This window comes from Oculina patagonica, chromosome 13, assembly GCF_052425735.1.
Source record: "Oculina patagonica isolate OP01 chromosome 13, crgOcupat, whole genome shotgun sequence".
Taxonomy (NCBI): domain Eukaryota; kingdom Metazoa; phylum Cnidaria; class Anthozoa; order Scleractinia; family Oculinidae; genus Oculina; species Oculina patagonica.
This window is the reverse complement of record NC_135770.1, coordinates 17,345,124-17,369,288: the sequence shown is the minus strand read 5'-3', so window position 1 is coordinate 17,369,288 and position 24,165 is coordinate 17,345,124. Positions and strand designations below refer to the sequence as shown.

The following is a 24,165-nucleotide window of genomic DNA, read 5'->3' as shown; positions in this document are numbered from 1 at the left end:
TAGACTACTAATGATATTTTTGATTGATCGATTTTTTAACTCTTATTTGGTGCTGTTGTTCATAGTGAAAAGGGATACATATCATATATAAAGAAAGTAACATGAATAAAAAACAGTTTAAAAAATTATTAAGGGGAAATAACTGGGGAGCTCCGCTTTTAGGCTTGCCTAAATCTATATATTAATGAAAATATCCGATTAGCATGCTTTGTCACCACCCTGGCACCTATGTTAGTATCCACTGGCAGTACGTTTCTCTAAGCTATCAAAAAACGCAGAATAGTGGTGTTATTTCAAACCGGTAGGTTTAGTAATAACTGTTACACTTTCTGTGAACTGATTTGTTGGCTTGTCATTTTTGGTTTTGCTAGCCTCATTATTTCTGTTGATAAGAACCCCTATACGTTACTTGTTAAAATTCACATTAGGTATGCATGATTTTTTTTAATTTTAATGGTTGTTCAAATATTGTAAAATAATTCAAGGTTCCAATACTCCGATTCACGGTGACTTTTAGTATGCTATTTCCCAATATATTTGGAGTGAAATAAGACATGTTTTGTTTTTGTTACAATCTGTTTTGGATTGGACAACGAAACGACTTAGTTTGACTGGACTATAAATGCTGCAGTTCATTTGCTTTCATAGGTCCTGAATTAGGAAGTTTATCTATACGTCGTATCAAGAAATGGTTTATCGTTCCGGCTCAACTTCTCACATTAAGCATTAAACAATAGTCCTTATGTTATTGGTAGCACTGAGGGACTTTGGCGGAAGCTAAGCGGAAAAGCTCGTGATTAATCGGAAAATTTTCGGCATGACAATTTTGCTTCATTGGGGGAGTGGGTAGCGTAAATTGGCACTAATCAGATCAATTTTCACAGGTGCTCCCTAGGGAAAATTTGACCGTCGGTGTGCCCGTCGGACTGATTAAGAAGACGAGAGTCCAAAAAAATACGTAAAATTGTGAAGGCGCGAAACAACGCTTTGAACATGAAACCACGCTAAACTTTTTATTGATTCTTGTGAGGACCCGAACCCACGCTTCGAACACGAAACTTTGATATACTGTTTATTGATACTTGCATTTGTGAAGACCCAAACCAACGCCTTGAACACCAAATTTTAACTTTTTATTAATACTTGTAAAGACGCGAACCAACGCTTTGAACACGAAACCTTGCTTAACATTTTATTGATACAAATGAAGACGCGAACCAACGCTTTGAACACGAAACCTTACTTAATTTTTTAGTGATACTTGTGAACGCTTTGAACACGAAACCTTGCTTAACTTTTTATTGATACTAATGAAGACGCGAACCAACGCTTTGAGCACGAAACCATGCTTACCTTTTTTACTAAAAGAACTAATTAATCCGAGTGACGGCGTAAAGGCACAGTGCGCTAAAACGGTGCATAAAATTTCGCATCGTTGACTGAATATTCACAAGTAAAAAATCCGCAGCCATTCAAATAAACACAAAACTATAAAAATATCACATATGAATTTCACTTTTTTAAAGGATTTCTTTCAATATTTTTATAACAATTAAAGCTTAAAAGGGCTTAAAACGATAAAATTAAAAATTGTAACTGGTCGTCGATCTTCTCAGGATCGGTCATCCATAGGTTTCCTCACTAACAGAATCCAAGAAGAAGAAATTCTAGCTTGAACAGTTTTCTTTGGCTTTGTAGATGTACGATTTTGCTATAATTTTTTTTATTTGCGGTCGGCTTTGCAACAGTAAACTATGTTTTGGAGCCTTGCAATTTGCAAAATGAACAGGAACGTTTTTGAGTGAGAACTATCCTCATGAACTCGTTTGGCTTTAGAGCACGAAAACGCGAGCAACCATATTAACTAACTCAGTTTTAATATTACAAAACTTGCCACAAACATGACTCACCACAGTGGGATTTTCTCGTTCACGGGTGTTTTCTTCTTCTGCAATAAGCCTTCGTTACTGGTTAGCTCTCTGTGAAGAACTGAATGCAATCGGTGGCTTTCTGTGCTTTACGTGGCCCTCGATAGTATCGATCAAATATAACATTGACATCTGTCAAGAACGAAAATTGTGTTTAATTGCTGGTTTCAGCTATCTAGACTTACTGGCGCCAATTGGGCCTGCAAAGAGCGCATGCTTAGTTGCATTCACCTTCCCAAGGCTCTTTTTTAATATTTAATAAAAATATAGAATTTTCACCGAGTAAATAAAACTACAATTTCTCACTTATCATATAATCTTCAACAAAAGTAAAAGCAGCCATAGAGAGTGTGAATGCTAGCAGTTATTCTTGTATTTTGAAACTCAAATTTAAGGCTAAAACAAGGCGAAAGTAACGCTAAAAAAATGTCACTTTTTTAAAATAAATTGACGAGCACTACGAAGTAATGATGACGAAGCAGGGGTGCCAGTTGTTACCTACGAATATCATTATTTAGTTCAGAAGGCTTTTGTTGACATCTTAAATTCAAGGATACATAACGTGACTGTTTAAAAGCACAAAGTAAATGAAAAAGACAGTTAATGTCAACTAAACTTTCTCCTAAGAAGACGAAACGTTTATATTTAATTGTCTCACATGACATGGCGCTAATTGTTCACCATTACAGATCACGAAATGAAAGGCGATGTTGTTTTTCTAACGAAACCGGGTTTAGCGAGTAATAAATTATTTGAAATGAAACCTACTATTTGGAAACTGTGAAACTGTTTCACGATTGCAAATCACAATTTTTGGAGGGTGACGACATTGGTTTTGAGTCGATGCATTATTTTGGTAAATTTCTGATAAGCTGATTTTTTTCCCATAGCAACATATTCCCATTTTACGAAATTTAAAAGGTCTGTAATTGATCGAGTGCTTTGTTTGCTTTTGGGTTCCAAGTAGGGATAACAAAGGAGGTTTGTTTATGGTTACATTTAAAGATAATTGGTTAAGTTTAGGGAAAGCTTTTGTTGATATTTGAGTTTCAAGGAAACATAACGCTAATTGTTTACCATTACAGATCACGAAACGAAAGGCGATTAATACTCAAACAGGTGGTTTTTTCGGAATTGCCCTCATATGGCGCCAATTGTTTACCTATTACAAGTCACGAAATTAAAGGCTATCATGCAATGTTGTTTTTCTAACAAAACCGGGTTAAACGAGCAATAAATTGTTTGTTTGAAATGAAACCTACTATTTGGAAACTGGGAAACTGTTTCACGATTGCAAATCACAATTTTTTTAAGGTTGGCGATATTGGTTTTAAGTCGAATGAATAATCATCCTGGTAAATTCTAAAAGGTGATTTATATCACATAGCAACATATTACCTGCCAAGGAATTGTAATGTTTCCATTAAGAAGAGTAAAAAGGCCTCTAGTGATCAAGTGCTTTGTTTACTTTTGAGCTCTTTTGGGTTCCAAGTAGAGATGACTGAAGCAGGCATGTTCATGGCTACCTTTAAAGATAATTTATTAAGTTAAGGAAGCTTTTGTTGACATTTGAATTTCAATGATACATAACATGGCCGCACTTAGTAAATACGACAAACGGTTAATACTGCAAACCGAGTCCTAACTAACAATGGCTGCGGTCACATCTAGACTGCTAACTAGGCGTTAGGACGGCGTTAACTATAGTTAGCTATTTCGGTAATGTGACCGCTTCTCTGTTCGCCCTAACTATAGTTAGAAAATTTACGCCTCGCTGATCCAAAACAATACAGACTAACTATAGTTATACCCAAGCAAGGTTCATGGGTTAGTCTTAAGTTTACAAACGAAAAGCCAATCAGAATGCGACAATTCTTTTCGCACGTGCGAGATGAACATAAATATGCAAAACAAAGCGTCAAGGGAAGGAAAACAAGAAAAACAACATGCCAAGAAATTACATATCATCAATGTTAGCAAAAATAAAGCTTGAATTCTTCGGTTTCTAGCATCCTTACTTCATTTTATTTTCTTCAACGCCGAAATGCCGTGCAAACGGGACACAAATAAACAACAAGGGCTGTCATGAACTAATTTAAATACCAAATTATTCACAACCTAATCAGAACTAACTATATTAAACTGCATTGGTGTGACCGCAAAGACGACAGAAAGCACTAACTATAGTTAGGTATGAGGTCACGTAACTTGAGACTAACTATAGTTAAACTTTAGTTACGTCATAGATGTGACCGCAGCCAATGAGTTTGTTATAAATGTGACCCTCCACGGGAAAACAGGGACAAAGGTGAAAACACGCTCACAACACGCTTCGACTTTAACACATAATATTTCGATTTTAGCACGCTTTAAGCATGTTCAGAAACTTGTCTCATTACTGAATCTTTTGTTTCACAGGACACACTAAACACAATAAAGCGTGCGCAGCAGAACAAACAAACGTGCAAAGCTAAAAAACAAAAGCTGCGTGCGAAATAACCAACACGCTAAGTACGCGAAAAAGCACACAAAGCGTGACCAGTATATTTTATGAAAAACGAGCGTCCAATGCAAAAGAAATTGAAATAATTCTCAACCCATTTTGTCAACTCTACATTGGACTCGTGAAATAAAGCAACAGAGTGATGTAAATGTCTGTTGTGAAATGGTTTATTGCATGAGCTGATAATGATTTTGTGTTTGCTAAATTTTCGGTGGTTTTGAATTTTGTTCCTCAGTTGGCTCAACAGAATCCCGTCTTTGCAACCGCTTCAAACACTTCCTTTTCTAACAGCAGAAACTGGTTGGCAAATAAACGTGGCCAAGAAGACTTTATGCCGCTCTCTCTCGTCTGAATTTTTCACCAGCAAAAGGATGTTGGCCAGCAGCTATCCTGGGAAAAAAAGAAAGTTTCCATGCACAGAAAGGGAAACATCAGTGCGCGATGGAATGTTTTATAACATAGCGCGTGCAAGCCCTATCTTATTCCTATTGAGCGATCATGGTATGTTTCGTTATCTACGCACGGCCGTGCGTAAATAAGATGACGTGTGCATTTGCAGTTAGTTATGTCGAGTTTTATAGCTGCAAGTTCCCGTCGTTTACTCCGTCGAACTCCGAGTTGGCTATAACCACTCGTAGCCTACAAGGGCGAATGGAATAATTGTTTTATTTACTATAAATCGACTGGACATTTCATTTTGATGTAAACGAAGTGTTGGTGCGAGGAGGCGGGAAAATTTGTGGCGCGGTGTTCACTTCTTGAATTGAATGAAAAACGCGAGGAAAGCGAGTGTGAGAGTTTTCTTCCAAAGATTTTCCTCGAACAATCACCTCCAAAGTCGTCTACGCATCCTGGAAAATTGTGAAAACAGTTAAGGTTTAAGGAAAGGCCCGAAGCAATAGTTATTGGGAATATTATTCGCCTTGTGCAAGCCGGACGAAGCAATAGTTTACAGATTTTTGTTAAGCCGGCGACACACTTGGCGATTTTATTCGCCGATCGGCGCGAACGGCGAAAATCGCTCAATGTGCCCTCCCGGTGGAGCGATTTCGATTTTCGCCGATCGCTGCGACCGGCGTATAAAAACGCCGATATCTGACATGAACTGATCGGCGATTAAATTTGGCGGCATTCGCTGGCGATCAAATTCGCCGCGATCGGCGAATAAAATCGCTTAGTGTGTCGCCGGCTTAAGTTTACATGTTTACGGCCCCAGGGCTGTCATCAAGACTACTAAGTATTTTATGCACTGCTGAAACCGAAACGAAAGTGAGCTGAGAGTCTAACAAGTTAATTGATGTATGAAAGGACAAGACCAAGACTGAAAGGTACAAACTTTACTGAAGTGTTGAGCCAACTTTTATGTGGTACAATGAATACATTAATAGTGTTAGTTTTCTTGTCTTCCCGTAAATATTTGCTGCTTTTCTTCTTCATAAGTCACTCTTGTTATACCTTTACAAGTATTTTGAAATCACAATCCTTTTGTTTTGCGTTGTTGAGTTAACTATGGGCGGCCTTTTTGCAGTTTTGTGGTTTTAGCTAGGGAAGGCACTGCCGATTACTGTACTTCTTGCTTATAACGTTTGCCAAATTCGCTCTTTTCAGCCAACTTTGGAGTAGCTTTATTATAAAAGAATTGGAACATGCATATGAAATCTCACTTTTTATTTGTTGCGAAGACGCGAACTAAAGCTTTGAACACGAAATCCCGCTTTTTATTTGTTGCGAAGACGCGAACTAAAGCTTTGAACACGAAATTCCGTTTTTTATTTGTTGTGAAGACGCGAACTAAAGCTTTGAACACGAAATCCCGCTTTTTATTTGTTGTGAAGACGCGAACTAAAGCTTTGAACACGAAATCCCGCTTTTTATTTGTTGTGAAGACGCGAACTAAAGCTTTGAACACGAAATCCCGCTTTTTATTTGTTGTGAAGACGCGAACTAAAGCTTTGAACACGAAATCCCGCTTTTTATTTGTTGTGAAGACGCGAACTAAAGCTTTGGACATGAAATCCTGCTTTTTATTTGTTGTGAAGACGCGAAATAAAGCTTTGAACACGAAATCCCGCTTTTTATTTGTTGTGAAGACGCGAACTAAACTAGAAAAATTGTACGCGGCAATTAATAAGGGCAAGAAAAACTAGCTAAAACTGGTTGTGGCGAGTGACTAGCGCGAAAGGCGACAAGCAAAAAAATACCATAATGTGACGTAGAAGTCCCAAAATGAAGCCGAGGCGATAACTGCAAATGTCGAAGGCCTCCCTCAGCTCTAGGTAGATTTGACAAATGACGTAACATTTCCCCTTTGAAAATAAGCCCCCAAATCTCAGACGCAAATAACATTCCATTTATAAGGCTTCGCGAATTTGAATCCATGCCATGATCTTATACATTCAGTCAGACTCAGAACTTCGTAAGCTAGAAGTCTACATCTCTGGTAATTGGCCTCAAGACAATTTTAAACCGACTTCGACGAAACAGCCTTAAAACCTGTTTAAAATTTAAAATAAGCAAATAAGATACTGTGGGGAGTGCAAACTAGGGGGAGTCAGAATAATATTAAACATGTAAATTATGGAGAGCTGAGAACACTCAATTTCCCTCTCCATCTCGAGTTTTGTACCTTTCAATTTGTTTGTAATTTGTTTGTATGCTTTAACAAGAAAAATGTGAGTTTTGAGGTGATTTAAATTCCAAATTATAAATCGACATGTAAATAGCTTTTAGCTTTAAGGTTTGTATTTAATATTTATGAAGAAAAATACTTTATATTAACAGGAAACACGTTTGTGACAGATTGTTAAAAAATAAATCACTTCACAGTTTCTTGCTGTTGAAAGATGTTTATTATTATTATTTTAATTGTGTACCTATATCTAGAAACCACATGCTTTCTGTTTGAAATCAGTGTCTATCTTAGAGTTTCCTTTTTACTCTCTCTGGGATAACGCGTCTCTATATTTTATGCAAAAAAGTAAAACCGAGAACATGTTTTGCGTATATACCGACTAATACATTGTCAGTCAGCCATGTAGCCACCAAACCACCAATTAGTGGTCTGATCGTCTCCCATGGTGCAACGGAAATTAGTGTTGATTATGCCATAGTAACCAAAGTTGTCTTCACTGGCAACACTTCCAGGGTTGGGTTTGAAGGCACAGCTGCCGGGCATTGAGCTGTCGGTGTGGAGGATGTAGCTGTACCCCTGCCAGAACCTTACGGTTGTACCACTCCCTGCTGCATGCCCACGGATATTGACGTAATCCACTGGGAAACAATTGTTACCAACAAACGTCAGGTCAAAGTCGCTGAACTTGCCTCTGATGTAATCTCTGTAATCAATCTTTTGTTTCATGATGTTAAAGCTGCAGGTTGCTCGCCAGTATGTGGATCGGCTGCGGAGGCTTTTCATTCGAGCCAGAGTCTGGCGGTAGATGTACCAGTTTGGGGTGTTGTGGTTGATTGGTGCGTCTTGCATAAAGCCATTGCTTTTAATCTGCGGTAAATCTTTATATTCTCGGTTCCAGGACATGACTAGGGTCCAGGCTGCTCCCGGTTCTGATGACAGATCGCAGTAAGCCACGTATTGCTTATCTTGATCATCAAGAAGCCAGTAGAAGCCGTTCTCAAACATGCCATGTTTCATGTAGTCCAAACAGGATCTGGCCTTTACGTAGTCTACTTGCAAATGGATACCGTCAGGGATCTGTAATAAGAAATCCAACAAATTTAATTTTATTTTTGGTACAGTGAGTTATGAAATGGTAAGTTGCATTGAAGTAAATTGAAAATAGTACACTGAGTTCAAAAATACTTTACTTTATTTAGTTATGGTGAGTTAAGAAATGGTAAGTTATATTATAGTAAATGGAAAATGATACACTGAGTTAAATTCATTAAGATGACAAATTTTAACTACAGAACAACAATATATACAAGTATGTGATACAATTTGAGCCCTAACATCCGTTTCTAGGTCAATCACTTCCCTATTACCTCTTTGCTTATTGAGTCTTTGCTTATTGAGTGTGTGTTTTTCTGTTGGTCGGCAAGACGTTTTAACTACTCTTAAAAACTCGGATAAAGCAAAAGTCACTTCTTTTATATTTTGTTTTACGTTGTGGCGATTCGTTCTTGACTCATGATTTGTGACCACCGTAATTATCCAAATGAGTAGTAAAAAGTTTAATCGTCGCGTAGTTGGCAGATCAAGATTGGGAAAACGAAGTGACTCGCGGGTCAGTCGGAGGAATCCCTAGCCTCTTTGCGCTTTGGCCGAGCAAAAGTACGGGATGAGTCACACGACGAAAAAACCTGGAGCAAATTATGAAGTGGGCTCACCCTAGGCCTTCCAGTTACTGAAAATTGTATATTTACTTTAACTTTACTTTAAAAAACACTTTTAAATATTTTCTATTCCATTACGAAATGTACTCACAGATCTCGTGACCACATATGATCTTATTTCACTCACTGAAACCAAAAACAGCAGACAATACAGGCTCAGCTTCATGATGGTTGTTCCAGAAAAGCCAACAACGCAGCCTATGTGAGAATATGACTGAACATTAAAGACCTCACAGATAAGGAAATTTAACAACAATCAGAAACTATTGTGACCATATACAGGGCGTCTTGTGGGCTCCCGAGTGAACTAAAAGGGAACGAACTTGATGTAAAAAAGGGCTTAAGTGAATGATAAACAGTATGTGCCTGTTTCTAGAAGTTCAAAAGAGTCTTCGACCTCATGAGTAGCGGTGCATAATCACAATGTATCTACTTTTTATCTTGAGAGCAATAAAGATTGTTATTATAGATTATTATTATTAGGAGGTTTGTCGATGCGAAACGTTTACACTAAATAATAAATGTTTGAACAGTATCCCAGGCCACCGAAAAATTAAATAACTGAACAACTAAATAAAAACTAATTAACTGTGTTAAACGTTTCTTCTTACTTGCTTACCTCAGTAGATGCTCTTCTGCGGAATGAATAAAACCACACATTCACTCAATATATAACCGGCAGTAATTGGGCGAATCAGATATGGATACCTTTTGTAAAAACATCCGCTATGTCTGAAACGCGCAAATCACGACTTCTGACCCGGGTGTGGATCAGCTATTCTTGGTCATTCTTGTAAAACATCTGCTATGTCCTTGTGTAACACTTACAACTGGACTTCTAACTTCTGTGCGGATTAGGCTAAGAAAGGAAACTTTTTGTAAACATCCATTTCTTCTGCAACACACATTTACTTAATATATTACCGGCAGAATTTTTAAATTACAATTTTGTGGATCAGGTATGGGGTACTTGTTGAAAACATCCGCTGTGTCTACAACGCGATAATCACGACTTCTGACCCCGGTGTAGATCAGTTACAGGCTATTCTCGTAAAACATCCTCTGCATCTGGGCTTCTAACTTCTGTGCGGATTAGGCAAAGAAAGGAAACTTTTTTAAAACATCCATTTCGTCCCCTACACACATTTAATCAGGTATGGGGTACTTGTTGAAAAACATCCGCTGTGTCTGCAACACGCAAATCACGACTTCTGACCCTGGTGTGGATCGGATCAGCGTCAGGCTGTTTCTGTAAAACATCCTCTATGTCTACAACACCTAGTATTTAACAAACAGAATTTAATTGGGAGGAACAGGTATGAGTGACTTTTTGGAAAACATCCGCTATGTCTGCAACACGTACATCTGGACTTCTGACCCCGGTGTGGATCAGATTAAGGCTTTTTTTGTAAACATCCGCTGTGTCTGCGACACAAACACACTTGGACTTCTAATCTCAGTGTGAATTAGCTGAAGGCCACTTTTTGTAAACATCCGTTACGACCAGAACAGAAATAACTCGACTTGTTACTTCCGTGTGGATCAGGTATCGGCCTGGGAAGGTAACAAGTCCAACTTTGCTTATAGACCATCGTTTTTAACTCGGGTAGGGTCTGCGTTGTTAAGAAAGGCTGAGGAAGGTCTTGCTAATTATAACCTTAACATTAAACAACTGTAAATTTGAACGATTCGGCGAGTGTAGTGTTTGAAATACATGCTGCAACTAAGATGGACAGCTGACGGGGTTATCGTTTGACCTCATAACGGACAATTTTTTATATTTCACCTCTGCCAAATCAATGCAACACAACATTGTCCTCCCTTGGACAAGCCATAAGCGCCACGTTTCACAAAGTTATTATGCAGCCCTAAATCAAAGACAGTCATAACTGCATGATTGTTTTTTAATTGTTGCTTGTGATGCCAACACTGCTGATATGATGGTTTACAACAAGAAACTTGCCTTCTAAAGAACACAATAAAATATGATAGCCAGGTCATAGGTATGAGGTTCCTTTAACCTGCAATAAATTTGTAATTATCACATATTTTGTTACTGTTGTGGACAATAAAATGTACATCGTGGCCAGTTTCGCAATCTAGGTCATCTAGTGATCTGAGTTCAATTTTTGTTATGATCAAAATTACACGCTAAATTTTCGCTCATTTCCCTCCCCCGGCCGGGTCCGCCAATTCGATAAGTTATGTATCGTGAGTTATAATGTAACAGAGTTATAACAGAGTTATAACACGCGAGTTAGGGAATCTTGAAATTTTAATATTTTGACTGCAGAATCTTAAAATTTCAATATTTCGCCTGCAGGAGCTTGAAATTTCAATATTTTCCTGCAGAATCTTGAAATTTCAAGATTTGGCCTACGTAGGAAGTAGCAAGAAATGTCAGGCCTAAACTACTCCCAACAAGTGGAGAATTTTATACCATGTTTTATCATTGACTTCGTTATAGTTTTGCTTTTACAAGCATGTCTTTTAGGGATTTACCGCTTTTAAAGGATATAAGTGGTGGCTCTTTGAAAATTTACCGTAGAGAAGGCTGGTTTTGTATCCTGTGCCATTTTTGCATTAAAACATGTTTGAGGTTTTGCACTGATGGGTAATGTTGTGTTACAAAGGGCAAGATTTCCTTTCGGTTTACATTTTTATGCTGTAGCGCTGATACCCTTTCTGTGAATTTAATATCTGATAGGAATGTCTCCACAGATATAGAGGATATTACACGGCGGCGCGAAGATATGAATTTTATTTTCGAGTGGTAAAGCAATATTTCCGCGAATGAGTAAAATATTGCTTTTACCACGAGAAAATAAAATTCATATCTTCAAGTCACCGTGTAATTTTCTTTTTATTATATAGACAAAAAACATGCATGAAGTAAAAGTTAAAACATTTTTATTCATTCATCAAAAGGTTATTAAAACACGAGCAACGGCTAAATATACTAATTGAGCAAATTGCCAATCTGAAAGGCAAAATTTCGCGAACTGAAGCTTTCAGACGATGTATAACGTAAATGTAAACTCTGTTTATTAGCTTTCATCACTGCCACTGATAATATAATTCACCGTTTTGAAATCTCCGGTTTCTGCTCAAACTCACCGCTTCTCTGATTTCTGATCGCGAAGTCTTGCCGGTTCGGCAGCTGGAATTTCTTGATTTTCCCTCCCTTCGTCTGACTTTCCACAAGCAAGAAGCTCTTTTAAACAATTTCAAGTGATATGAAGCTTTCTTCTTCGTGTTAGCATTTTCCTGCTTCTCAGTAAAAGCTTTTATTTTGACTTAGTGAACTTCATGAATCGATAGCTCGCCATTTCCAACCGGCGTTTGGCAGCTTTGCACAAACAACCGTGCAAAGGCGGGAAATGACGTCATCGATATCCTCACTAGTGAGGATATGGAAAATACGCCACTACAGTCCCGAATGCAGTTTCGTATGAATTTTACTAGTGGTCTATTTTTCAGTAAAACACTCGTGGCTATATAATAATATTTGGATAACCTAAGCACGGAGACGTGATTTGAATTTTGTAGTGGTAATTTGCTAATTTCCAACAGTGAGCAACCCCGTGCCAGACGAACGTAGACTGAAGTAACTTTATTGTGCAATTTTGAAAATTCAAGATCTTGCCGGAAATATCTCACGTCACGTGCCGGAAATATCTCACGTGCATTTAGACTTCTAACTGATGTGCGGATTAGGTTCATAGGGGAACTTTTTGTAAACACGCATTTCGTATGCAACACACATTTTCTCACTAAATAGCTGGCAGAATTAAACTCATCCTCGGAGACCCAGGGGCAGTTAGTGGGGGCGACGGGCAGCTTATCGGGACAACGGGATTTTCGGGCGAAAGTTTACAACATAGAGCGTAACAAAAACCCCTGGGCACTTTGTCTTACCGAACCAGTTCCAGAAGCGTTTGAACTCCTTCCTCCTGATTGGCCACAAAAATATTTTTGTGGCCAATCAGCGACGAGGACCGGCCAGGAGACTCTGATGTCTTCTTACACGAAGTTGTTTTCCTCATAGACTCGTCGTGGATGCTCTGCCCATCAATCGGATGCTATTACATGGAGAGTCTAAGAAAAAAATAAGCCTTAGACGACTGCCAGTTCTACACTGTTAGTTGCGCGCTTTTTAATAGTTATTCGAGTAAACAACAATTCTTATTATTTTTCTCGGTCGTTGCCCGACTTCTGGAACTTGCCACGGTCTGGGTACTTCACTGCACGGGCCACGCGTTAGCGAAGATATCGCTATCGTCACCTATTGTTATTTTGTTGCCAGCTTGACAGTTAAAACAAAGGGTTTTTGTTTAATTTGTTGGATATTTAAATAACAAAAAGAAAACTTATAAACAAGAGGTGCTCGCGTATAGCTTTAAAAACTTTTGGTTTCCTTGCGCTATGCTACATTTAACAAGTGACCATTTAACATATTCCCAGGCCTCGCTGTTTTGTTTTTGTTTTGCTTTTTTATCTGAGACCCACGTAGTATCATCCGATGGATGGGCTTAACAACAACGACGAGTCTATGAGGAAAACAACTTCGTGTAAGAAGACGTCAGAGTCGCTCTTCTGGTCAACCTCGCTGATTGGCCACAAAAATATTTTTGTGGCCAATCAAGAGGAAGGAGTTCAAACGCTTCTGGAACTGGTTCGGTAAGACAAAGTGCCCAGGGGCTGTTACGCTCTATGTTGTAAACTTTCGCCCGAAAATCCCGTTGTCCCGATAAGCTGCACGTCGCCCCCACTCACTGCCCCTGGGTCTCCGAGGATGAATTAAACTGGGTGGACCATCAGTTATGAGCGACGTTTTGTAAAACATCCGTGTGTCTGCAACACTCAGATAAAGGCTACTTTTGTGAACATCCGCTGTCTTCAACACGTACATCACGACTTCCAACCTAGGTATGAATTAGCTGAAGGCCATTTGATGTAAACATCTGCAATGTCTGCAACACGGATATCTCGACTTGCTACTTCCGTGTGGAACTTGTCCAGTCCTTGAACTATATAACAAGAATTAAGGTGTGGTGTTTGGGTCAGCCGAAACCTACGGCCCTTTTTATTTATTTGGCATCACAAAGTGCGTTCAATTTTCAATATCCATAATTGATGCTTTGTTTTGGCATCAGAACCTTTGGAGGTAAAATGAGTGTGGTCAGTGATGTAGAAGTTTCGCCAGTTATTTGCCATGTCACTGCGTTCCACCGAAGGGAAAACGTTTGTGTTCAGCAAAACAACAGACACAACAATGTAGGAAGGACATGACAAGTTGTTTATTGTTTATTGTATAAACAACTTGTCATGAATCCCAAAAAATTGAAAAGGGTTCGAGATATCGAGGGTAAAATTAGTAAGAAAACGACTTGGACGGGAATCGGAAAAGGTTCGAGTTAGCGGAAGGTTCGAGTTACTGAGGGTCGAGTTATCGAGATTCACGCTCGGCTATAGAAGGCGACTTGGTGCAAGTCTAAGTTAGTGGCTAAGCAAGCGAATGAACAAGAGAAAATTAGTTAAAAAGCTTAATGCAAACAAAATACCAGAAAAATTGTACGCGGCAATTTAAAATATGGGCAAGAAAAACTAGCTAAAACTGGTTGTGGCGATTGACTAGCGCGAAAGGCGACAAGCAAAAATACCATAATATGACTTAGAAGTCCCGATATGAAGCCGAGAAGATAACTGCAAATGTCGAAGGCCTTCCCCAGCCCTTAGGTAGATTTGACAAATGCCGTAACATTCCCCCTTCGAAAATAAACCCCGCAATCTCAGACGCAAAATCATTCCATTTATAAGGCCTCGCGAATATAAACCCATGCCACGATCTTATATATTCAGTCAGACTCAGAAGTCCTCTGGTAATTGGCCTAAAGACAATTTTAAACCGACTTCAACCAGCCTTAAAACCTGTTTAAAATTTGAAGAAAGCAAATTAGAATCTGTGGAGAGTGCAAACTAGAGGGAGTCAGGATAGATTAATGTCCCCTGCCCCTAACCACAAGAAAGTAGCACACAGGTTTGGGCCTCAAATGAGCAGTTTAATGTAATGCATATATTGGGACACAAAACAAACTGCTAGGGGGTAGGGAGGGTAGGGAAACAGCTAAACGATCGAACTAAACAGCGATAAGCGAATGTACAATTATGTAATGCGATGCTAACACGTGTTGGCTTCATTAAACTATATTAACAATATTAATATCACTTAATGTCCCCTGCCCCTAACCACAAGAAAGTAGCACACAGGTTTGGGCCTCAAATGAGCAGTTTAATGTAATGCATATATTGGGACACAAAACAAACTGCCCAAAAGGTGGCCCAATAAGACTAAGTGCTAGAGTGGTAGGGAGAGGCATATTGGTAAGGAATGTCCTTAGTCCTAGCAATGCGAGGAGCAACGTTCAGGAAGAGACTTAAGGGAGAGCGAATGTATCTTTTATAGCAGTCTGAGGACCAGCGACCAAGCAGTTTAATCTCATAATCGTTCAGTCCGGCGATGGTCGCAGACGTGGCACCACCAATGCGAAAACTGTGTCCACTGTAATGTTGGGGGTCACAAGTCGGAGTAACATTGAAAGGAAAGTGGTCAGATCACTACGGGAGAGTGGGAATCCAGAGGACAGTTGGAACAATGGGTCGCTTGGGGTGGAACGTGGGCGAGCATGTTGAATTTTAAGATTTGTCTTTAAAGCGCAGACTGCACAAACGGCGTGACGAGCGTGACCAGCATATAGTACCACTCCACGGTGTTGCTGATCTGTCTTAGATTTTCGAAGATGTAGAGCTACATATTCGTCACCAGTTTGCGTGGTGTGAAAGTTGACATCCTGTAGGCGGAGTAAGGTTTCGACATCATAAAGAAGTTTTGTTTGTGATTGTAAATTCCCCCGCGCGTAGGAGTAGAAAATGGGCGGTGGTCATGGCCGCCCAGTAGACAGCATCGTCGTCGGAGTGTGGGTCGATTAAATATTGAAGTCGGCACAGAAGGTCAAAGGTTATCGGTAGTTTCTGTTTGGCTGGACTGGAGCGTTCGCGTTCGATTCCTCTCGATGTTTGTTTTAGCTTAATAGTGTTAGTTAGAGGATTTTGAAATCCGTGACTGATGTGTAGCGCACGTATGCCGGCGAGGTACACTTTAATAGACTGTGGTTTTAAACGGTCAGCTAAGCAGGCGACGAATAAGGAGAGTGTTTCTTCGGATGCGGGAATGGCAGTCAACTGATGCGTTTCGCAAAACGTGAGGTACTGGCGTTGTGCAGAACTGTATGTGCGATGGGTATTGTCAGCTAAGCCTTTATGGAAATAGTGTTTAGCCTTCACTAGAAGTCGGCCAAGTTTAGCGGAAGGACTGGCGTCGGCATGAGGTCCGCGTCGGGAACTAACTTGCGAAAGCGTTGAACCTGTAATCGAGATAAGGCATCAGAAGCGGAATTTAGTATCCCAGGGATGTGTACAGCCTTTAATACAATGTTAAACTTGGAGCAGATAAAGAAAAGATAACGAACGAGGGACATAATGTGGCGACATTTGCTGGAACCGGAGGCCAGAATGCGTACGACTGATTGATTGTCATAATGAAACAAAACACTTTGTGAGGCTAGCGAGGGAGCCCACACGATGATTGCCATGGTGATGGCGTAAAGTTCTTTGTACGTTATGGAGCGACGAGTGGGAATACCGACGTCATGAAAGGTTGCGCAGAGCCAAGAGGTGCCGAATAACGCTCCAAATGACTCAGCACAGGCATCAGTAAACAGATCTAGGCACACATTACTGAGCCACTGTTCATCGTAGAACATACTGCGACCATTCCAGTCAGAGAGAAATGCCAACCACCATTCTATGTCTTTGAAAAACCGTTTGTTGAGACGGATATGATGACTCGGGTGGGACCCTTTTGACAAAAGTTCGATCGTTCGTCGAAGAAACGTTCTGCCTGGTCTGCATACCGAGCAGATGAAGTTCAGTTTTCCAATCAATGACTGGAGCTGTCTCTTTGTGCAAGAGGCTTTGGTTTGCCATGTCCGAAGTAAATCGAGGGTCTCATCAAGTCGATTCTGTGAAATGCGCGCCTCTTGAGCAACGCTATCGAGTTCGATTCCCAGCAGTTCCAGGGTTGTACATGGCACAACAGTCTTTGCAGGATTTGAATTGAAGCCGAGATCCGCACAGGTGTTGAGCATGATATCTAAGTTGTTTTGGCAGAGGGGATCTGGGGCAGGGGGTCCGCATGTCCAGAAATCGTCCAGATAGTTCCAAACGGGTGTGGCCCCACGATCACGCATGGTGAACGATAAGATATCCACGTACTTGAGGAAGAGCGCGGGAGAGCTGCGTAATCCAAAGGGTAAGAAGGCATCGACAAAGTAAGCAGTGGTGAGTGTTCCATTAATATCAATGGGCCATGTGGATCCGAGCAGCTCCCAGTCCTCGCGACGCACTAAAATGTGTCGAAAGGCATCAGATAAATCAAGTTTACTCATTAATGCACCTTGTCCATGGAGTTTAAGTTGCGAGATCGCGTGGTCAAGTGTGTCGTAGGTACAAGAGAACAGTTCTTTGGGAATACCATCGTTGATAGAGTGAGCGGCGGGCCATGATAAATCGTGAATTATGCGCCATTTCGCAGGCATCGAGCGCTTTTTAGGAATAGCGCCCATCGGCGATCCGACAAAGTTAGCAAAGGGCGGTGTAAGAAAAGGACCAATTTTACGATTAAGAGAAAGTTCGCGTTCCAACTCTCTCGCCACCGCCTCGGGGTTTGTTGTAGCTGATAAATGGTTATCATAGATCTGGCTGTAACGGTTTCCGGAAAAACCGATGTTTACTCCGGAATGAATATCGTGCAATAAATCATTGGCGAGCGTTTGATCAGGGTAGCGTGATAAGCAGTCCGTCCAGGTATCAATGTTAAAAGGCGAATTAATGTCCGGTAACGTGTTTACAATCGGCCAGAGAGTGCTCCCCCCGGCAAGCCTTGCAAACGTGGGCGCGCTTGCATTCAGTTCCTTGTTGGCAGGAATTCCGCTGGAAAAGATTGCAGCCTTCTTTGCCGTTGCTGGTGAACCATTTCTCGTATTTCCAGGTGTAGGTTTGCTGACCTGAGTCTGGGCGCGTGCGAGGGCTGATTTTCTTCGCGAAACTGCACATCATAAACGTAAACGGCGCTCCACACGAATTTCCTGTTAGCCTTTTGAATAACATCCCGGTAGCGGGCGAGTTCCTTGTAACGAAGCGGTTCGACATCGAGCACGAGCGCTTCATAAATGTTCCACGCCTCGAGCCATGAGTCGAATGATTCGACAGTTAAGTTTTGGGACAACAACCAGGCGCGTAGCTGAGGTTTTTGGAAGGGTGTTCGTATTGACAGGAATATTTATTAGGGGGTTATTAAATGCGAGCGCCGAAGGCGCGAGCCTCTAGGGGGGTCTGGGGGCATGTGCCCCAGAATATTTTGAAATCTAGAGGCCTATTTTTAGCATTGTGCACGTCAATATTTCAAACTCGATGGAGTGTAAAATAACAGGTATTTTTAGTCAAAACAACAATATTTCCGGCGTTTTGTTAACTTGATACATTTACATACCGGCTTAGTACACTAAACGTTTTACAAAAGCTTGACGTGTGCTGCAAAGGCATCTCAGTGTAAAAGCTTAAGCCCCCCACCCCTCGGTTCCACCGTCAATGTACTAAAAGCAGCGTCAAAGCGTCGATATGCACTAAATACACGTATCACCTGGGTCCCCCGAAATTTTATTCCCCGCCTTTCGTCTATTGATACTCCATTTATCAAATCCCAAACGCCTGTCAAGGAAATATTTTTCAACGATGGGATTATTTTTACTACATATAATACTAGGTCACTAGGATATATTGAGGCCACTTACTAACTAATTCACTACAGGACTATTCGTAAAGCAAACTTGACAATTGCATCATCCTCGGGTGAAGGCCTTGAAATAGATTGATAATTTCGTCCAGATCGACAGGCATACTGATACTTGATATGCATGAGAGCTAGTGAGGAGAGCCCATTCTCCTTACAATTTAATACTTTCCCGATGATACTTTTATCGTTTTCTTGCAGGGTAATGTAAACGCTGCGACACTGCGACGTTTCCCATTCCCCCACTATTTGCTAAAAGCTATAAAATCAACAGTTTGTGTTTTTATTCTTCCATTATTGACCTCCAAAGGGGGTTCGTTCGAACCCCTCGAACCCCCCTCCTACGCGCCTGACAACGCTCGTATCGCTTGAAGCAACGCGTCTTGTTTATCGCCAGGAACAGGAACAGGAGCGAGCGTTTCTTCTTCTTCGACGGGTGACTTTTCAATGTTGTCGTCGTTGGCAGGATCTGGATCATCGGGACCTTCGCAGTGTTTGCCCATTGCTGCGAAATCGTGAATATCTTTCGGTGTTCCGCAACCGGGGCACTTATTTTTACGTTTTGCTTTTGTTTTCGAGGACATTTCGTTGAGATGAGCGGCTAGAAGTCGGTGAAAAAACGAAAAACAGCTAAACAGCTAAACGATCGAACTAAACAGCGATAAGCGAATGTACAATTATGTAATGCGATGCTAACACGTGTTGGCTTCATTAAACTATATTAACAATATTAATATCACTTATTAAACAAGTAAATTATGGAAAGCTGAGAAATACTGTACTCAGTTTCCGTCTCCAAGCTCGAGTTTTGTTCCATTCAATTTGTTTATGCTTTAACAAGAAATGTATGAGTTTTGAGGTGATCAAAATTCCAAATTATACATCGAGATGTAAATAGCTTTTAAATATTAAGTTTGTATTTTATATTCTATGTATGAAAAAAGTTTATATTAACAGGTCGAAACAGGAAACATGTTTGTGACAGATGGTTAAAAAAGTAAATCACTTCACAGTTTCTTGCTGTTGAAACATGTTTATTATCTTTTTTTGAATTGTGTACCCATATCTAGAAACCACACATTGGCGTAATTATTTGCGAGCTTAAACTTCCAAAGAACAATGCGCGAAATGTTTTCTGTTTGAAATCAGTGTCTATCTAAGAGTTTCCTTTTTTTACTCTCTCTGGGATAACGCGTCTCTATACTTTATGCGATTGGCCTAAAATGCATTTTTTTTTCATCTCTAATACCCACAGAAAAGTAAAACCGACAATATGATTTCTGTATATAAAGATTATTTCAATGTCAGTCAGCCATGTAGCCACCAAACCACCAATTAGTGGTTTGATCGTCTCCCATGGTGCAACGGAAATTAGTGTTGATAGCTCCATAGAAGCCAAAGTTGTCTTCACTAGGAACAGAGCCAGCGTTAGCCTTAAAGGCACATTTGTTGGCAGTGCGACGGCTGTCAATGTGCAGCAGATAGCTAGTTTGGAAGAAGCCTGCTGTGGTACCACTCCCTGCTACATGTCCACGAATATTCACATAGTCCACGGGGTAACACTCATCATTGCCATAATACGTCATGACATCAATGTCGCTGAACTTGCTTCTGAGGTAATCTCTGTAATCAATCTTCCCTTTCATGATGTTAAAGCTGCATGTTGCTCGCCAGTATGTGGATCGGCTGCGGAGGCTTTTCATTCGAGCCAGAGTCTGGCGGTAGATGTACCAGTTTGGGGTGTTGTGGTTGATTGGTGCGTCTTGCGTAAAAGCCTTGCTTCTGAATTGAGGCAGATCTTTGTATTCCCGTTTCCAGGATATGACTAGGATCCAGGCTGCTCCCGGCTCGGATGACAGATCGCAGTATGCCACGTATTGCTTATCTTGATCGTCAAAAAGCCAGTAGAAGCCGTTCTCAAACTTGCCACGTTTCATGTAGTCCAAACAGGATCTCGCCTTTACGTAGTTTACTTGCAAATGGATATCGTCAGGGATCTTTGATAAGAAATCCAACAAATATAATTTAATTTTGTCTTCGGTACATTGAGTTGTGAAATGATAAGTTTCATTAAAGTAAATTGAAAATAACACACTGAGTTCAAATATACTTTAGTTTATTAGTTACGGTGAGTTATGAAGTGTTAAGTTATATTATAGTAAATGGAAAATGATACACTGAGTTGAATTCATTAAGATGACAAATTGTATCTACAAAACAACAATATATACAAGTATGTGATACAATTTGAGCCCTAACATCCGTTTCTAGGTCAATCGCTTCCCTGTTACCTCTGCTGATTGAGTGTGTGTTTTTCTATTGGTCGGCAAGACGTTTTAACTACCCTTAAAAACTCGAATATAGCAAAAGTCACTTCTTCTATAGTTTATTTTACGTTGTGGCGATTCGTTCCTGACTCATGATTTGTGATCACCGTAATTATCCAAATGAGTAGTAAAAAGTTTAATTGTCGCGTAGTTGACAGATCAAGATTGGGAAAACGGGGTGACTCGCGGGTTAGTCGGGGGAATCCCTAGTTCTCTTTGCGCTTTGGCCGAGCAAAAGTACGGGGTGAATCACAAGACAGAAAAACCTGGAGCGAATTATAACTGGGCTCACCCTAGGCCGTCCAGTTACTGAAATTTGTATATTTACCTTAACTTTACTTTAAAAACGCTTTTAAATATTCTCTATTCCATTACGAAATATACTCACAGATGATCTTATTTGACTCACTGAAACCAAAAACAGCAGACAAAACAGGCTCAACTTCATGATGGAGTTCTTCAAGAAAATATTCAACAACGCAGCCTGGGTGAGAATATAACCGACCATCACAAACTATTGTGGCCTTATACAAGGTTTCTGGGCTTCTGAGTGAACTAGTGAAACTCTGAGTGAAAAATGAGGGCTAAAGTGAATGAAGTATGATGTATGGGCCCGTTTCTAGGCGTTCAAAAGAGTCTTCGACCTAATGAGTAGCGATGCGGAATCACAATATCTCATAAGTTCTGATCTGGCGTAAAATAACTGTTTACGCAATTGTTGTAGTTCATTAGTTATCATAAGTCCTGATATGAATTTAAAAGTTTATCTATACGTTCGTGAGCGTGTATTCATTCATGTTGAACAGTTCGCGTCACTGTTGTTATGATACTGCGAAACGTCTGCACTGAATAATAAATGAGTTGTAGCCGGTCCCAGGCCACCGTACAATTAAATAACTGAACAACTAAATAAAAACTAATTAACTGTTCTGACTGTGTTTAAACGTTTTCACGTACGTGCTTACCTCAGTAGATGCACTTTTACGAAATGAATAAAACCACATATTAACTCAATTTATAACGGGCAGTAATTGGGCGGATCAGTTATGGACGGCCTTTTATGAAAACAACCGCTTTGTCTGCAACGCGAAAATCACGACTTCTGATCCGGGTGTGGATCAGCTTCAGGCTATTTCTGTAAAATATCCGCTATGATTGCAACACATGCATCTAGACTTCTAAATTCTGTGTGGATTAGGCTAATAAAGGAGCTTATTGTAAACATCCATTACGTCTGCAACACGCATTTACTCAATATATTACCGGCAAAACAGGTCTGGGGTACCTGTTGAAAAACATCTGCAGTGTCTGCAACGCGAAAATCACGACTTCTGACCCGGGTGTGGATCATCAGTTACAGGCTATTTTATAACACATCCGCTTTGTCTGCAACACGTTCATCTGGACTACTAACTTCTGTGTTGATCAGCTAAAGCTTTTAAACATCTATCTACAACACACATTTACTTAATATATAACAAACAGAATTTAATTGGGGGGATTAGGTATGGGCGACTTTTTGTGAAACATCCGCTGGGTCTGCAACACGTTCTGACCCAGGTGTCGATCCGATTAAGGCTATTTCTGTAAACATCCGCTGTTTCTGCGACACAAACACACTTGGACTTCTAATCTCTGTGTGAATTAGCTGAAGGCCACTTTTTGTAAACATCCGCTACGACCAAAACACAAATATGGGACTTGTCATTTCCGTGTAGACCAGGTATCGCCTTGGAACATGGTAACAAGTCAACCTAATTGTTTTCGACTTGGGTAAGTCTGCGTTGTTTACAAAGGCTAAGGAAGTTCTTGCTAATTGTAACCTTAACATTGAACAACTGCAAATTTGAACGTTCCGGAGAGTGTAGTGTTTGAAATACATGTAGCAACTGAGATGGACACCTCCATTAACCCTATTCAGACCGGGGGGGCTTTTAAGGCCCGCGCTGACTTTGAACTTTTATAACTTTTTAAAGATTTAACCAAACGCTGCCAAACTTTCTGAGTTTTCCTAACATTTATCTGGCAAAAATTTGATAGGGTGAGATGATGTGTCAGGAACTTGACATCACCATGGAAACGGCATTTTGACAGGCATGTTTTCCTAAATTTGTAATTTTGCGTGTTTCTGTTAATAAAAATCAACTTAAATGGAATTATTTTTACATTTTTACGGGTTTAAATCACATTTTTATTTATTTTGAGTAATTTGCAGTGATTTTGGGTGGTTTTCTAACATTTTGGAAAAATTTTGAAATCCAAGATGGCGGATCCAAGCTGGCGGCTGTTTTAACATCATGATGTAATTGTCACGTGATGTGACGTCACCATCCTACGTGACGTATACCAAAAGAAAGAGTTTCGGACATACAATACATCCTATAAGTTTCATGGTGATGGCTTAAATATTCTGGAAGCCCCCCCCCCCCCGGTCTGAGAAGGTCCAAAAAAGCCCGCGGTCTGAATAGGGTAAGCTGACGGGGGCACCGTTTAGACATCATAATGGACTACTTTTTTGTATTCCACCTCTGCCAAATCAATGCAACACAACATTGTCCTCCCTTCGACAAGCCATAAGCGTCACGTTTCACAAAATTACTACGCAGCCCTAAATCAGACAGTTATAATCGCATGATTGTTTTTGTGATGCCAACACTGCTGATATGAAGGTCTACAACAAGAAGCTTGCCTCATAATGTACAACATAAAATATGATAGCTAGGCCATAGGTATGATGAAGTTCCTCTAACCTGCCATTAATTTTTATTTATCACATTTTCGTCACCGTTGTAGACAAAAAATATACATCGTGATCAGTTTCCCAACAATCTAGTGATTTCAGTTCAATTTTTTTGTTATGATCACAATAACACACTAAATTTTCGCTTATTTCCCTTTCCCGGCCGGGTCCTCCAATTCGTGAGTTATAACAGTGATTTAAATTACACGCGAGTTATAGAATCGTGGAATGTTAATATTTTGTTGACTGCACAATCTTGAAATTTCATTATTTTGCCTGCAGTGTCTTAAAATTTCAATATTTTGCCCGCGCGCAGAATATTGAAATTTCAAGATTTTGCCTAGGTAGGAAGTAGCAAGCCGTGACGGGCCTACACTACTCCCAACAAGTGGAGAGTTTTGTATCAT

At 40.1% G+C, this 24,165-nt stretch overlaps 2 protein-coding genes across 2 annotated transcripts; both read right to left on the bottom strand.

The window, feature by feature from the left end:
* Nucleotides 1–7,416: 7,416 nt before the first annotated feature.
* On the bottom strand, nucleotides 7,417–8,974 carry LOC144634527 (uncharacterized). Its single transcript, XM_078493501.1, has 2 exons — nucleotides 8,873–8,974; nucleotides 7,417–8,140 (listed from the first exon to the last, which is right to left on the bottom strand). Exons 1-2 carry the CDS (start codon nucleotides 8,945–8,947, stop codon nucleotides 7,454–7,456), a joined length of 762 nt encoding a protein of 253 aa, XP_078349627.1. The 5' UTR covers nucleotides 8,948–8,974; the 3' UTR covers nucleotides 7,417–7,453.
* A 10,740-nt stretch (nucleotides 8,975–19,714) lies between these two features.
* LOC144636667 (uncharacterized) lies at nucleotides 19,715–21,481 on the bottom strand. Its single transcript, XM_078495857.1, has 2 exons — nucleotides 21,407–21,481; nucleotides 19,715–20,688 (listed from the first exon to the last, which is right to left on the bottom strand). Exons 1-2 carry the CDS (start codon nucleotides 21,464–21,466, stop codon nucleotides 19,996–19,998), a joined length of 753 nt encoding a protein of 250 aa, XP_078351983.1. The 5' UTR covers nucleotides 21,467–21,481; the 3' UTR covers nucleotides 19,715–19,995.
* Nucleotides 21,482–24,165: the final 2,684 nt, after the last annotated feature.

Bases quoted from the DNA above. Each gene is read 5' to 3' on its own strand.
- LOC144634527 (XM_078493501.1), bottom strand. From the start codon at position 8,947: ATGAAGCTGAGCCTGTATTGTCTGCTGTTTTTGGTTTCAGTGAGTGAA. The intron at 8,141-8,872 runs GTGAGTACATTT...TTCTTATTACAG, and splicing joins CATATGTGGTCACGAGATCT to ATCCCTGACGGTATCCATTT.
- LOC144636667 (XM_078495857.1), bottom strand. From the start codon at position 21,466: ATGAAGTTGAGCCTGTTTTGTCTGCTGTTTTTGGTTTCAGTGAGTCAA. The intron at 20,689-21,406 runs GTGAGTATATTT...TTCTTATCAAAG, and splicing joins TGAGTCAAATAAGATCATCT to ATCCCTGACGATATCCATTT.